The sequence below is a fragment of the Mustela erminea genome, chromosome 7 (assembly GCF_009829155.1).
Source record: "Mustela erminea isolate mMusErm1 chromosome 7, mMusErm1.Pri, whole genome shotgun sequence".
NCBI lineage: Eukaryota > Metazoa > Chordata > Mammalia > Carnivora > Mustelidae > Mustela > Mustela erminea.
In genome coordinates, this window is record NC_045620.1 from 44,998,308 (window position 1) to 45,013,186 (window position 14,879).

Below are 14,879 nucleotides of genomic sequence, written 5' to 3' on the forward strand. Positions count from 1 at the left end.
ATGCAAGGCATAAAGAAAATTGTACTCTTAAATAGTAAATTTAGAAGTTAAAACATCCATTGAAAATGGCTTCTTTCAACTTAGACACTTGTAGTTTAATTCAAATTATTAAAATGCAATAGTCAGATAATAAAATTTTAACCTCAAGCAATGCATTCCAAGGATCCCTAGAAAGGACTGGATGTTGATATTTTGTTTCCATCTTCTCATTTGCAGATCATAAACATTTCATGATTCAAAGCAGACACCAGTATCACCATAGGCTGTAGAAATGAAAGGCCTAGGCCCTATGTTTGATTATTATCCCAGTATCCATTATAGAGCACAGAACGGAGAAGTGATTTCTGAGCTAACTCCCTACCGCCCGGAACATGGGGGACAAATGAGTAAAGGGCACGATGGGCCATCTGGGCCTCTACTATGATCCCTGCACAGGGGCCTCAAGATTTATCATGGAGCAGATCACACTACACCATAACAACACTGCTGTCACCTGGAGTTCTTCCCAACCAAGGGCTCGATCAACAATACTATAAACAAGTATGACTAATGCTGTGAAGCCAGAACAATTCCATACATACCTCTCTTATCATATAAAATGCAGATAACACATTAAAATATACCCCTGATGTCACAAAAAAGTGACCTAACATTCTGTTCGGAATAAACAGTGGCACTGATTTTGCTCACCACCTGGAATTCAGGACAGCTTTAGGGATTGAAGCTGGGTGTCTCTACTGGCTCAGTTCTTTTAAAACTGTTCTCCAGGGAATGTGAACTAGATTTGTTTGCTTGTTTGTTTGTTTGTTTTTTCCAATTTAAATCAGTCATTCAGAATTATTGCAGTGACCCAGGAGCTGCATTCAAGGTTAGCATCATTCTTTGAAAAGAAAAAAAAAAAAAATCCATGGAAGCATCCAAGTATATGAAATCCTCAATAAGAGCTTAAATTCCAAGGATTTAAGAAGAATCTGTTTTTCTTGTTCATTTTGTTTGTTCTTATCCCTCCTCCACTCAATAACAGTAAAGTGGTCCTTGTGGAAAAAAAGATTAAAAAGCAGTACGAACATGAGAGGTTGGTGGAAGGAAGTCCTTCACTCGGCATGAAAAGGAGGGAGTAGCACTGAAGTATGTTTACACACTGGACCGTCTGAAAGAAGTCCTGACAAATACAGCAAAGGACAGCAGGTGCGTAGAAACCAGGTAATTGCAAAACCACAATTCTGCTCTCTTGCTATGTAGTTTTGCTCCAAAAAAAAAAAAAAAAAAAAAAAGTGTTAGCCATTACATAAAGAAAGGAAAAGGATTGTGACTTCATCCTGCTGGATACCTGCCCTCAATGTGCTAGTCTATTATTCTGCCCAAGCTATTCCACTGAATGCTTGCATGGGTTTCAGACTCATTTTCATCTGCAAAGAGCTTGAAAAGATACGCAGTTCCACCAACAGAAGGACAAAGAAGGTGGGGGAAGAAAAATGAAGTGGGAGGAAAATGGGGGGGGGACAAATGGAAACAAACATCTGAGAATTATCTGTATTCCTACTATATTCATAATTCTAGTTTTTCTACAGGAAATGTTTCTCTCTTATTAATATCTGAGGTACGGTGATGCTATTAAGGGTGAAAAGTTATAAATGCTCCCCATCTATATGGGAAAAAATATCAAAACTCCAATTACTGATAGCAAACACAAAGTAACTATACAGAGAGTGAAAACCAGCCATTCATTTCACCTTCTTTTGCACAACTCTGGGCATGGCACTGGGTCCGGCTGTGTTCTTAGTATCAGAAAAGCTAGTAAAAATCCTTTCCTCCTACTTTGAGCTAAAGAATTAGAGGTTAGGGACGCCTGGGTGGCTCAGTTGGTTAAGCAGCTGCCTTCGGCTCAGGTCATGATCCCAGCGTCCTGGGATCGAGTTCCACATCGGGCTCCTTGCTCCGCAGGGAGCCTGCTTCTCCCTCTAACTCTGCCTGTCACTCTGTCTGCCTGTGCTCACTCTCACTCGCGCTTTCTCTCTGACAAATAAATAAATAAAATCTTAAAAAAAAAAAAAAAGAATTAGAGGTTAAATCCACTATCTCTATATGCTCACTTGGAGCAATAAAGAACAAGAGAACCAGTGTTGAATTCCATTCAAATAAGACAGCTTCCACTGCAGCCCTAGAACCACTGCCATTCAGCTGGGATTCCCAAACTAACTACACCCAGCAAGACTCCATAGGCACGAGAACTGCCTCCACTCCAGCATTACCTCCACAACACAGACAGGGAAGAGAGATGGTAGGTAGGATGCCTACGGTAAATTTCAAACAACCAAACTTCATCTTCAATAGTAAAGAAGTAACAAACACTAGTGACCATAGTCTACTCCCCTTCCTCTGTGTGCCCTTGAAGAAGCCCACAGGTCATCAGCACTCACCTGCTGTGGTCTGCCCCTAGAACCCAAGCCTCTCCGACCTGCATCTCCCCCACCTAAGCAAGGGAGGAAGAGACACAGCATACCTCTTCCTGAAATGACATTCGAAGTGTTTTCTTTCTCTTTGGGTGAGGGGACTGAGTGCAGGGAAGATGGGAGTGTGATGGAAACATGAAGTACTGCTTCATTTGGCCATTATATAAAGTATTCTTTTCATCCTAAGACAAGCATGAGATGAGTAGAACAGATTTGTGTGTGGCTTTTCCACATTTTTTATTTTTCATTTTTGCATTAGGCCACTTTGGAACCATGCTTCCCTCCAGCCAAGGGCACTGGGGTAACAAAGCCTGAAGAAGCCCAGGGAAACTGTGTCAGTAAAAGCCTGAGCCTTAAGTTCCCTGCTGTACAAGAACACAAATGTGCTGATGATTTAACCAAGTTTTTCACAAAGATAAGTAAGTCTTACTTATGAGGTAACAAGCTCTGTTGATAGACTATCAAGCTTCTCTGTCCAATCAGTAGCCACTACACACATGAGGCTATTTAATTTTAAAATTTAAATCAGATGAAATGACTTAAAATTAAAACTTCAGTCACAGCAGTCATATTTTGAGCACTGAACAGCACATGTGGCTAATGCTTATTTAATTGGATAGCACCGACAGAGAACATTAACATTAACATTTTCAGAACAGAGCTGCCCTAGAGAAAAAGCAACCGAGAATTTTAGATCTGCAAAGGCTAGTCAGAATCAACTCGATCTTATATGGAAAACTAAACAGAAGCATGAAATGAAATTTCATGCTAAAAGACTTGCCTGTGAACTCCTGATCTGTAGCATTGCGGGATGGTAAAGCTGCAAGAGACCTCAGGGCTAGCCAGTCCCAATCCTTCCACCTTACACACATGGAAGCCAAAATAAAGAAAGGGTATGTACTCACCTCAAGGTCTCACAGCTCAGCAGAATCAACATATGATCTAAAGCTACCTTCTTCCTATTTCCTTTATCCAGAGTTTTCAGTGAGGAAGGGAAATGTTTTTGAAATAAAAATAACAAATAACCCCACTGGAGATAAGATGAGAATTTAAGAGGCTTTAATCCAGCAATAAATAGAAGCAGGTGCAAATCACTGTGAGGACTACAAAGGAGTATACCTAGTGGTTTCTGGCCTCAGAAACTTTACAGTTTCATTAGGAAGCTAAGGCACAGCCACCTTCAGGGAAAACTGAGAACATCCAGCAATAATGAAATGGTCACACGGGAGTGTATCATACAAGTCCACAGGAAAAAATGGGCACCTCTAGCTGGAGTTGCCAGAAGAAATCAGTGGGTCTGAACAGAGCTGGAAAGCAAGTGGATGAGGAGAGCAAAGGGCAGGCTCCAAAAACAGAATTACATAAACCAAGAGGCAAGACTCAAACTCTGCAACAAGAGGTGAAGGGGCAGTAAGCAAAGCAGTCTCTGTGTGAGAGAGCACTTCCACAGAACAACACCCTCAGCAACATGTGAAAGAAAACATGTGGGGCCCCTCAGGGGCTCAGAGTATTAGCCCAGCTCCGGCCACACTGTAAGAACCTACAAAGAACCCATGCTGGTCTCTAGGAAGGAAAAAACAGGACTTACTTTATCTGGTGAGGTAATTTGGATAAATCTACACCTAAGGAATCTAGAAGTCAAATATCCCATATATCTGCGATGTCAACTCTGTGATCTTTGAAAAATAGATAAATAAGTAGCATTGTGAGATCAGAACACGTGCAAGCCTTGAAATTAAACCTCTCCTGTCAATGTATATTATAGTTGGGTGAGGGTGGGAGAAAGGAAAGGCCTTGCTATCAAATTCTAGAATTTTCTTAACCATAAATGAGTAACTCCAATGACTGCATTTCTGTACCAAAGGGAAATGGCATATAACAAGGCAGGCAGCTTGAAACAACATCTCTGTATTAACTACATGCTCTCATTTTCTGTAGTCTTGATGCCCTGACATCTGGGACCTTGCTGATCTCAGAGGGACTGCCCCTCCCAGGATTTGCCAAGTCGGATATACAGTACCTGCCAATATGCCTTTGACAGTCAAACCAACCAATCCAAAATCCCATTTCTGCAACCACCTCCTTTTATGGGCTCTCAAATTTGGGACACTATCCTCTTGCTTAAATCACCTGGGGACAAGGAACTAGATAGACCACTAGGGGCCCTCTTTACAAACCAGAGCCTGCTAAACTTATTCAAACTACCCAATCCTAAATCTGCTTAGCTTGCTTACCTTGCCTTGCCCATTCCTTCCTTCAAAAACCAAAACAAAGATGCTCACCTTCAATTCCCCCCTCTCCACCTGCTCTCTGTGTGCTCTCTGGCTCTCTCTTCATAGCCCTGCTGGCAGGCCATGCCTCCTGTTTCTACGGTACTCCTGAGAGTACAATAAACATCTCTCCCTTCACGGCAACCATTTTCATGTCTGTGTTCCTGTCTTACCATACCTGCTGAAAACAAATCCGATATGCCATTAAAACAACCTCTTAACTACTGACTACAGAGGGTTCTCAAAGTTATTTGACCTTGAAGCCCATTCACCAGGCATTTCTACACCAGCCCTCCTTTTCCCCTGTGCAGGGAGCTACCTCCAGGGCTGCCACCAAAGTATCCCTTCTACAAAGAGCCATTCAGAATTTTCTGGAACTCAGGCGATTGCCAGACTTCTGGCATAAGTCCACTATTACTGCTGGATGTTCCAGTAGTAGGAAATGGAACATGCTCAATGAGGGCAGGGGCTTGTGTCTGACTTGCCCACCACCCTATCTCCAGCACCTAGAAAGGGCCTGAAACACGTAGCTGGCATCCAGTAAATGTGCGTAATAAATGAGTGAACGAGACAAGAATAGATACGTACTGGTAGACGTGGCCTGTGGAGTACAGCTTTGAAAGCAGGAGAGCATTAAGATTCCTACATGGTAGGCCACATGGCACTGAGTTAAGAAAATGGGTCCTATAATCAGACCAGAGGTTAAATCTTGAAAGCTGTGCAATCTTGGACAAGTCACCTACAACAACAAAGACCTTGGTCTTCCATTGATAAAAACTGGGATGGGAGAATGCACTTCAGAAGGAAAGGAGGACACAGGGCAGCTATGCACAACACTTCCATTGTGGTCAAGATGGCAGTGTAAATTCATTTTATGGGGTCTCACACCCCCACACAGTGGGTCTTACTCACTACCATTTGAAATACATGGCAATGAGAGATGAAATATATTTTTAAGAGAAGAGTAAAATTAATAAGTGAACCTCGGTTAAAAAAAAAAAAAAAAAAAAAAAAGTGACTAACATCCCCATGACGCAGCAACCACAGAAACTCAAAGTGATGCACAGATAATGTAGCCACAGGCAAAGGTGTCCAGAGATCAACTTCAAGGAGGAAAGGATCCTGCTGGAGATAAAGGCAGACAGAAAGGCCTGCTTGCGCCCTGCCTGAAGCCGCAAATTCAGCTGGGTTGGCAGCCTTGACTGCATGCCACTTGCTTCACCAGAGCACCGTGAGGTCTCCAGTAGCTCATTACATCTAAATACTACTGCCTCCTTTAACAAGGCTTTCCTTCCGGATCACCCCTGACTTACAGGGACCAGTAGCAGGTCTCCCTGCACATGCTCCTTCCAAACTCTCTCATCTCTCTGATTTCTTCCAATCCACTTTATATTTACAGGCTATCTTTACATGATATCCCTTCTGGGATTTAACATGTCTTAATAATTCTACTTCTTGTAAAGGAAGCCTTTGCCAATTATTTACACCTTGGTAAGTATTTACCTCTGAATCCTCATAAACCATTGCTTTATATGGCACCAATGTACAGAAAGTAGCAATGAAGTTACTTAATTTTCAGAACGAACCATACAAATTATAACCTACCTTCTAAAGCCAGAGACAGAAAGAGAACACATGCATGAACAAAAATAATGCTGGTTCATTATTCATCCATATTTACTATGCAAAATGAAAGTTTTTAGTAAGTCTGGAATAATACATATTGTTCTATTATATAGGCAAATAATCCTCTGTAGATGATAATGTATCCATTATAACTCCCTCCTTAATCTAGATGTTCTGACACGAGGAAAGAGTATTATAATCTCCTCTGTGGGAGGTACAGAACTACAGTGCCTGTTGCTGACGGGCTTTCCTGCTGCATGGCGAGACTTGCAATTAGTGACAGCAAATGGAATTCTCAAAATATTCCTGGGCTTTAGAGGACATCAGGAAACTAACAAAGGACTTAGAAAATGGTAGGAAAGGAAGTAAGAAAAAGGAAGGTGGCAGAAATAAAGTGAGCCAAAACCTGATCTGCAAGCAACAAGCTCAAGAGAAACAATTCAGGGTGCCAGAGAACGAATGCCAATTTCACTGTAGGATCTCTAGAGGTCTGTGCACTATAAACCCCAGTTCCCATCACATGGTAAGTTGGAGGAACGGAACCTGAGCTTTCCTTAATAAATCAGGACCCTCAAATGGAACCAAAGTGGTACGAACCAAGAACACGCCCAACCTCCTCGCAAAAGAAAGACAAACCCTCCAAAAAAACCCACAGGATTAAAAGAGATTAAATCTAAATTCTAATAAATCTCAGAGCATGCAAGAAAAGAAGCCATGTGAGAGCAGCATATTGAGGGAAATTGAAGACTTTAGATACTGGAATGATCAGATACAGAATAAGAAACATCACACGTTAAATGTTTAAGAACACAAAAGAGGTAAAAAATGAAGAAGGATCAAGAGCCTATCAAAAGCAACAGGCCAAGTGTGAACATGGAACTGAAGGAAGTTAAAACAGGGACCAAAAATCACTGAGATGTAAACCACAAAGAATGGCGGAGCAGCAGATGAGCCCCAAATGAAGGACTTCAGGCACTGCATGGAAGAAGTGAAGACATTCCCCAGAATGCAACACAAGGAGGCAGGAGAAGAGGGTGAAAGCCAGCTCGAGAGGCATGGAGAACAGATGCAGGTTTAAATAAGAATCCTGGGAAGTACAGCAGAAGGACAGAAAGAGTCAACATTTGAGAAGACAGCCCCTGAGCATTTTATAGAAATGATAAAGGATCTGAATCCAGAAATACAGAGAATGCACAGATACCAAGCAAGACAAAAAAATCTTCAACTAGACATTTTGTGGTAAAGCTACAGAACACCAAAGACTAAGAAAAAGGTTTTAAGGGAAGCCAGAGAGAAGAGGCATTTAAAAGAATGACCAGATGAGGAACAGTGTTTAAAGCTGCTACAGTGGTAAGGAGACACTAGTAAAATGGTACCTGTAAAGGGTGACACGAGTATTTTTACTGCCACTACTGCTAATACTGTGTCTATGCATATAACACTAAGTACACTGAAGATTGATCTGGAGCAGAGAAAACAGAAAGAATTATGACCCTCAAAAGAAGGGTCATGCCAATGAATTTCACAACTCTGGTGATCAAAAATTCTTAGAATTCCTCAAATTCTTAGAAAAATATATAATTTATCAAATTTGAATCAAGAAAACCTGAACAATCCTAAAATAATTCCAAAATGCTTAAAGAAATTGAATGAGTGGTTAAAACCTTCCAATTAAAAACAAAACACAACACACCGGTTTCAGAAGGCATTTATAGGAAAAACTAAAAACTGCTCTAAGAACAGATCATTCCAATCTTATGCAACCTATTTTATAAAATAGAAAAAGAAATGTTTGACATGAGGTTCTACAACTTCTATAACAGGATCATTCAGAAACAATGTGAGGAAGGGAAATTTAGGCCAACATCAGTTGTGAACTTAGATCCAAAAATGCAAAGTACTAGCCTCCAAAATTCAGAAATATAATTCATCACATTTATATTCATGAAGAATTATACAAGGTTATCTCAGTTAATGCAGAAAAAAATACACGTTTGGAAACTTCAAAACCTATGTATGACTTTTTATAAATCTTACCAAACTAGAAATAGAAGCAAACTTAATCTGATCAAGTATATCTACTAAAAATTTACAGAAAACTTCATTAACTAAACATCAGGAAGCCATAAATGATGAAATGCTAACAGAACTCTTTAAATCAGAGCAGGATGACCAGCTTTCTTCTGTCTATTCACCCATGTACTGGAGGGCCGGGCCAGCGCCCAAAGACAACTGACTAGCTTCGTCGTTATTCACAGACCATCTATCTGTCCACCAAGAAAACAAACAAAAAAATCTATAGACAAAATGTTGGAATGAAATAAATCATACATACTCACTTAACCCAGCAGTGGGGATGAAATAAATGAATGTGAGCTAAATTCAAAAAACATGGATAAATCTCAGAAAACCGCTGAATATAAACAGCAAGCCACAGATGATTATGTACCATGTGAGGCCATTTTTATTATACTCAAAACCAAACAAAACTGCACAAGGCATTGTTTAGGGATATGAATACTGGGGGTAAAAACCATTTTTAAAAAAGAAGGGTAACGGCATAATGCAGAGGAGTGACTGCCGTCAGAGGAGAAAAAGAACAGGATGGAGGAGAAGCACCCAATTAGCTTCAAATTCTAAAATTCTAGTTCTTGAAGCACCATGCTTCAAAACTTGCATCTATGTTATAGATTCTTTAGTAAATGTATCAACTGCTACAGAAATAAGATCATTTAAATTAATGGGATAGTTCAAATGATTGTCAGAAATTCCATATGTAAGTGACGGGCTTAATTAAAGCTCCTGTTAAAGACAGCTCCTTTGTACAAATTTCATTCACAGGAGGGTTGCCACAGGAAACACAATAACCACCACAAAATATACAGTGAATCAGTGTCTCTTACTCTGGGGAAGGAGTACAGCCCTTAAAGCATTAGAGAAAGGGAAACACAGTCAGTGCCAGCCAGCCATGAGCCAAGTACTCAACCAGAGGTCCTCAAGTATCGGTTTTATTCCACAAACCCAAAAAGTCCATGGAGAGCCTTCTGCCCAGGCCTCTCCCTCCAGCCAGCTCTGCAACAAACAGACATTAGGCCTTCCCTTTATAGTCATAAAATAGACCTCACACCAACCTAAGTACATGAATAATGTCTAGATAACCAACACTTAACTTTCAGAACCTACAATTTAGTTCTACTGGAGCTCTCCAGGTAACAGTAACCTGGCACTTGTCCAATACAATCTGTGGACAAGAAAGACTGTAAGCTTAATTGATCAAGAACCACAAGTAAATATATTGTTCCAACTTTGAAAAGAATATGTAATCACACATGGACACACTGACACATACGAAGATTTCAATCTTACCAGTAGTCAGGAAAACACATATTAAAAACAGTGGGTTTTCAACATGTCAGTTTGCACATGTATGTGCGTGCACGCGCACAAACACATACCCACACACCATCTCCAGTGTTGGTTAGGGAAATTTACATGCAACTTCCACATAAATTTCCATATAAGTTTATATGATCTTTTCAAAAACCATTTGGTAATACGGGTATTTTAAATGTAGATACATTTCGAAACATCTAATAACTTCACATTTAGGTAGCCATACAGGAAAATTCTCCCACGTTTCCAAAAGAAATTAAAAATCACAAGAATATTCTTTGCAGCATTGTTTGTAAAAGCTGAAGGAAGGAAATACACGCCCATCATTTTTTATGTCCTCAAGTAAAATTAAAGAGTTAAAATACCACATTTTAAAACAACAAGAATCTTGAAAGCTAAACGGATTTAACAAAAACTTACTTCAAAAAGAAAGAGTATGGAGTCCAGCTCCTCCCTTTGTGACTTATTATTCCCTGGAATATATTAAAAAATATTAGTTATCATTCAATGTGTAAATTTGAGAATCTTAAAAATTATGTTATATTGAAAGCATTTAAGCTTCAACATGCACTCATTTATTCAAAAACTACCAGGGGGTAGCAAGGAATCTGTGTCAGGAATGTAGACAGACCCCCCAGGCCACACCGCCTGAGTCCACATCAAGCAGAGCCGCTCCTCGTTAGCTGTTTAAACACAGCTTCCACATTTTCCAAGTCACCGTCAGCTGTGGAAGGCAATATATTCCTTTCTCAATTAGTTACATACAAGTTCACACTATGAGGGAAGGCACAGCAGAAGCAAAGAAAGAGTTCTAGCTTTTTTGATGTGAAGAGGCACAGAGCAGTCATAACTTTGAAAAGCCATGCATGTCTTCAGGCCATGTGCACTATCCTTTTAAGGGTGACAATCATAGAAACCACAAAACCTACAGTAGCCAGTTACACTGATTGTCCGGTCTAGGTGCTAAGGACCTGCGCTAAGTGCTTGCCATTGAGCATCTAACTTAGGAAGCAGCAAAATGTTTCTCGAAAGGGCCGGCAGTCTGTATTTTAGGCTCTACAGGCCCCTCTTGTAATCACCCAAGCAGCCATGGGGAACACATACACGCCACGGGGATGGCTGTGTCCAACAACTTTCTGGTACAAACAAGCAGCCAGCTGTAAGCTGTGTACTCCTGATCTATTGGAATCCCACAGCTCTATGAAATAAGAGGGTGACAGCAGCTAATATTTACTGAGCACATATTATGTGCCATACTCTATCCTGAAATCCCAGGATACATGCTAACCTGTTTGATGCCAACAGGAGGAAGCTGAGTCAGAGTGAGGTGAAGTAGCTTGCCCACAGAGAAACAGCTGAAAGGACAGGGCCAGGATCCAAACCCAGTTTGGCTCCCCAGGCTACACTATCCTGTCATCTAAATACTGAGCAGATTGTGCAGTGTGACATTATTGGCTTGATTTTTCAAAGAATATTTTATATAAGGGTAAAACCATAAACATAATACATTAATAATACATATGGGGTGCGTGGGTGGCTCAGTTGTTAAGCGCCTGCCTTCAGCTCAGGTCATGATCCCAGGATTCTGGGATCAAGCCCCTCATCTGGTTCTCTGTTCGGCAGGAAGCCTGCTTCACCTTCTCCCACTCCCACTGCTTGTGTTCCCTCTCTCCCTGTGTGTCTATCAAATAAATAAATAAAATCTTCTAAAAAAAATAACACATATAGAAAGAAATGCATGCAGAGAAGGACTAGGGACCTGGGCAAAAACATATGCTTCAATTTTCATTTCAAACACTTTATTTTTTTAAAGATTTTATTTACTTATTGGACAGAGGGAGAGAGAACATGAGCAGGTAGAGCACCAGGCAGGGGAAGAGGGAGAAGCTGGCTCCCTGCTGAGCAGAGAGCCAGAATCTGGGGCTTGATCCCAGGACCCTGGAATCATGACCCAAGCCAAAGGCACACACTTAACCAACGGGGCCATCCAGACTCCCCATTTCAAACCCTAAAGTGGAGTCTGAATTTTTTTTTATAGTGCACACATACTAATTTTATGTCTTTCTTTTGAAGTAAATTATTCTGTGGAATTCATGCCTTCTGTGGCATTCTCCTTCCATTTTCCCTGTAGCCATTTGTTGTCCAATTAACAGCTGTATGAGAGAACGTTCCAAGGAAACAAAGATGCTAACAACCATTGCAATCTCCCAGCATTGCTGAGTCTGGCAAGAAAGGAAGCTTAAAAGCATATAACTTGTGGCTAAAGAACATACAATGTCTAAAACTTTCTGAATCTTTAAAAAAAAAAAAAAAAAAAAATTAAAAAAAAACCTTTGTGTATATAAAAAAAAATTTGTAGAAATGCTTACCTTTTAATTTCAAACTATTTTCCAGTGTTATAAAATTTTCATAGAAGATGAAATATATCTGAGAATAGTTGGTCTCAAAAAACTGTTTAAGATCACTTGCATCCACATTATCTGAAAAGAAAAAGTTACCATTATGACAATAATCTTATACAACTATCGGAATTCACAAACCTTTTCAGAAATGAAGGAAAATAAAAACTAGTCACTATGAGACAAAACAGAACAACAAAAATAGTATTCCCATCCATTTGCTCTCCACAAAGAGATCTCAGTTGGCCTGGGGCCCCTCCTCCATAGGCAGACCCCTCCAGGAGACTGATTCAAGGGCCTAAGAGCCATGGGGGCACAGCATTCAAAGAGGAGCTGGAAGGCTAGAGGCTAGTACAGGTCTGGAGAGGGAAAAGATGCCTTCCTGTTAGGGGTGGGGAACAGAAGTTCGTGGAAGATGTGGCTTTCACATAGGCCATAAAAAGGGATAGGTTTGTCCATCTGAAAAACAATTCTGCTGCTGGAGTCATACATGGTCCAGTCTCTCTTCCCCTCAGCTGACCTGAGACCAGCTCAAGAGAACTAGCAGGCACTGCCTAGCATCCCCACCCACTTCCACCTGGGCCACTGGTCAAAGCCTTCCCTCCAGCTCCCAGGAGAGCTGTTCCACTCCTGTTTGGACACAGGGAGGTCTACCACACGTTCCCAGAGTTGCCCTGAGCAGTGTTTCTCCCTGTTGGACTAGGGCTGGTCAACCAGGACTACGGCTAGAAAGGCAGGTTGTACAGGGAGCTTAGCCCAGCAATAATTATTAGGGCCCAGCAGCAACACAGCCACTTCATCCAGGGGCCCAATTATCCCTCATAACTCTGGTGGGAGTACTCAGCCACTGTCAATACACCTTTGTACATTTTCCTTAGCCAAGAGGTTGTTTGTACCATTTACAACAGGGTCCTGACCAAGGTGTTAGCTCTTGGGAAGAATACACTAGTCTTCTCAAGAAAATTAAGAACAGCTTCTTTAAATTCTGCAGGGATTACTCAAGAAACAAATGTACATCTATTCAGTCTATGATAAAGTGGATTCAATTGAATGTTGGGGTCCTAATACTGTGACTAGATGCGAACACATCCATTACTATATTTAAATTCTATAAACTTAACACTAACACTGGTGAATCTAAGGAGTTGTTTTCCTCTGAGAACCATATAGGGTTTTTCATTAAAAACAACAACAACAACGAAAAACAAAACAAAACAACTAACAAAAAATTGACCTGGTTCTTTGAAATAATGCACAGAAGGTGTTTGTAAAGTCATATCAGCTACCAATTTCACATTCTATTTTCTGCTCCCAAATAAGCACACAGAGCAGTGGAAGTTCCTAGTAACTAACAAATTTACCTGCATGAGTGCAGGTAGCAATGAAACTAGTATTATAATTCTTATGAGCTATGTGATCTTGCAGAGAATTCCTTGAGAGCCTTTCACAGAATGTGTGGTTCCAAGAAAGAATTCTGTTCATTTTCACTCTAGTATGAACTGCTAGCCCATCCACCCCTGTTTCCTCTGAAGCATATTTCACCAGTCAGCTCCTACTGGCACTCACTAGTTGCTGAAGTATCACCAGTCTACCTAGAGACTAGGTCAGTGCCTCTGCTTTTGCCCCATCGGCTGGTTCTCCCTGGGTCATAAAACACATCTCACTTCACTTCATTCCTGATGGAATCCCTCCCAATGGAATTATTGACTTAATTATGAGGGAATGATCTGACTTCTTTTAGAGATACCACCAACCCTACAGAACCCCCAGTCCATCCCATTCATCATTATGTCCCCTGCATCTAGCACAGTATTTATCTAATTCAATATCTTCTTGAATGAGTTGAATAAAAGAAATAGCCTGTAACACATATGTACATTAACATATATAACATATAACAGTGATAGGATAATGGCCACAAAGTGCAAACCATTAACTAGATCATATGCCTATAGGCATATAGGAAAGAAACAGCCTCACCCACTTTCAAATCCTGGGGACTATCTAGAAGAGATTTCACCCTTCTGCTGAGGATTCCAGATTTCACCCGGCAAGCTAGACTCTCAATGCCTGCTGCCAGCTGAATTTCTCCACAGGAGGGTCTATAAGTCTCCTCAAATCAAACATGTCCAAAGGACATGTCCCCTCAAATTCTGTTCTTCCCTCAGGCCCCACCACCCATCCAGCTGCTCGTTGTCCCAGGTTCTTCTCACTCCTCACAGCCCATCTCCAGGGTGCCAGTTCCACCTCTAACATGCTCCAGCCCTGGGGACTTCATGCCCTCCACGGTCCTGCCTGGCATATGTCACCATGAATCCTCACCCAGGCGGCAATATGCCCTCTGCCTGGGCTCCTGCTTCTGCTCCTCCCCTCCACTGGCTGTCCTCCACCAGTCAGCAGAAAGACTGAACACTGTAAATCAAACCCGGTCCTTCTTCTCTCAAACCTCCCAGTGACCTCCAATAGTTCTTACAATCCAAACTCATGACCACAGCCTACAAGGCCCTATGTAGTTTCCTCCATTCAATGCCAATTTCATTTCACAGCATTCGTGCTTCACACCCCACACTCCAGCCACCATGGCTTCTTTCTATTCCCTGAACTTCTCAAACACATTTTCCATTTGGGCTGCCTCTAGTATGCTGCCCCCACCCCCAGAGCCCACAGAGTTCATTCCCTCTCATCCTTCAGAACTGGGATCACACAATACCTCTTCAAAGAAATCTAAAAGTGCACCA

At 41.2% G+C, this 14,879-nt stretch overlaps 1 protein-coding gene across 9 annotated transcripts in view; it reads right to left on the reverse strand.

Annotated features, from left to right (window-relative positions):
- Positions 1–14,879, reverse strand: part of RALGAPA2 (Ral GTPase activating protein catalytic subunit alpha 2) — a 324,605-nt gene that overhangs the window by 283,818 nt on the left and 25,908 nt on the right. For 7 of the 9 annotated variants that reach the window (XM_032351550.1, XM_032351548.1, XM_032351549.1 and 4 more), the window contains exons 2-3: positions 12,112–12,222; positions 10,163–10,215 (exon numbers count right to left, since the gene is read on the reverse strand). In XM_032351550.1, coding sequence (XP_032207441.1) covers positions 10,163–10,215; positions 12,112–12,222 — 164 coding nt within the window. Of the gene's footprint in view, positions 1–10,162; positions 10,216–12,111; positions 12,223–14,879 lie in introns of those variants that run through there. The other 2 variants (XM_032351555.1, XM_032351554.1) reach the window with 2 other exon arrangements.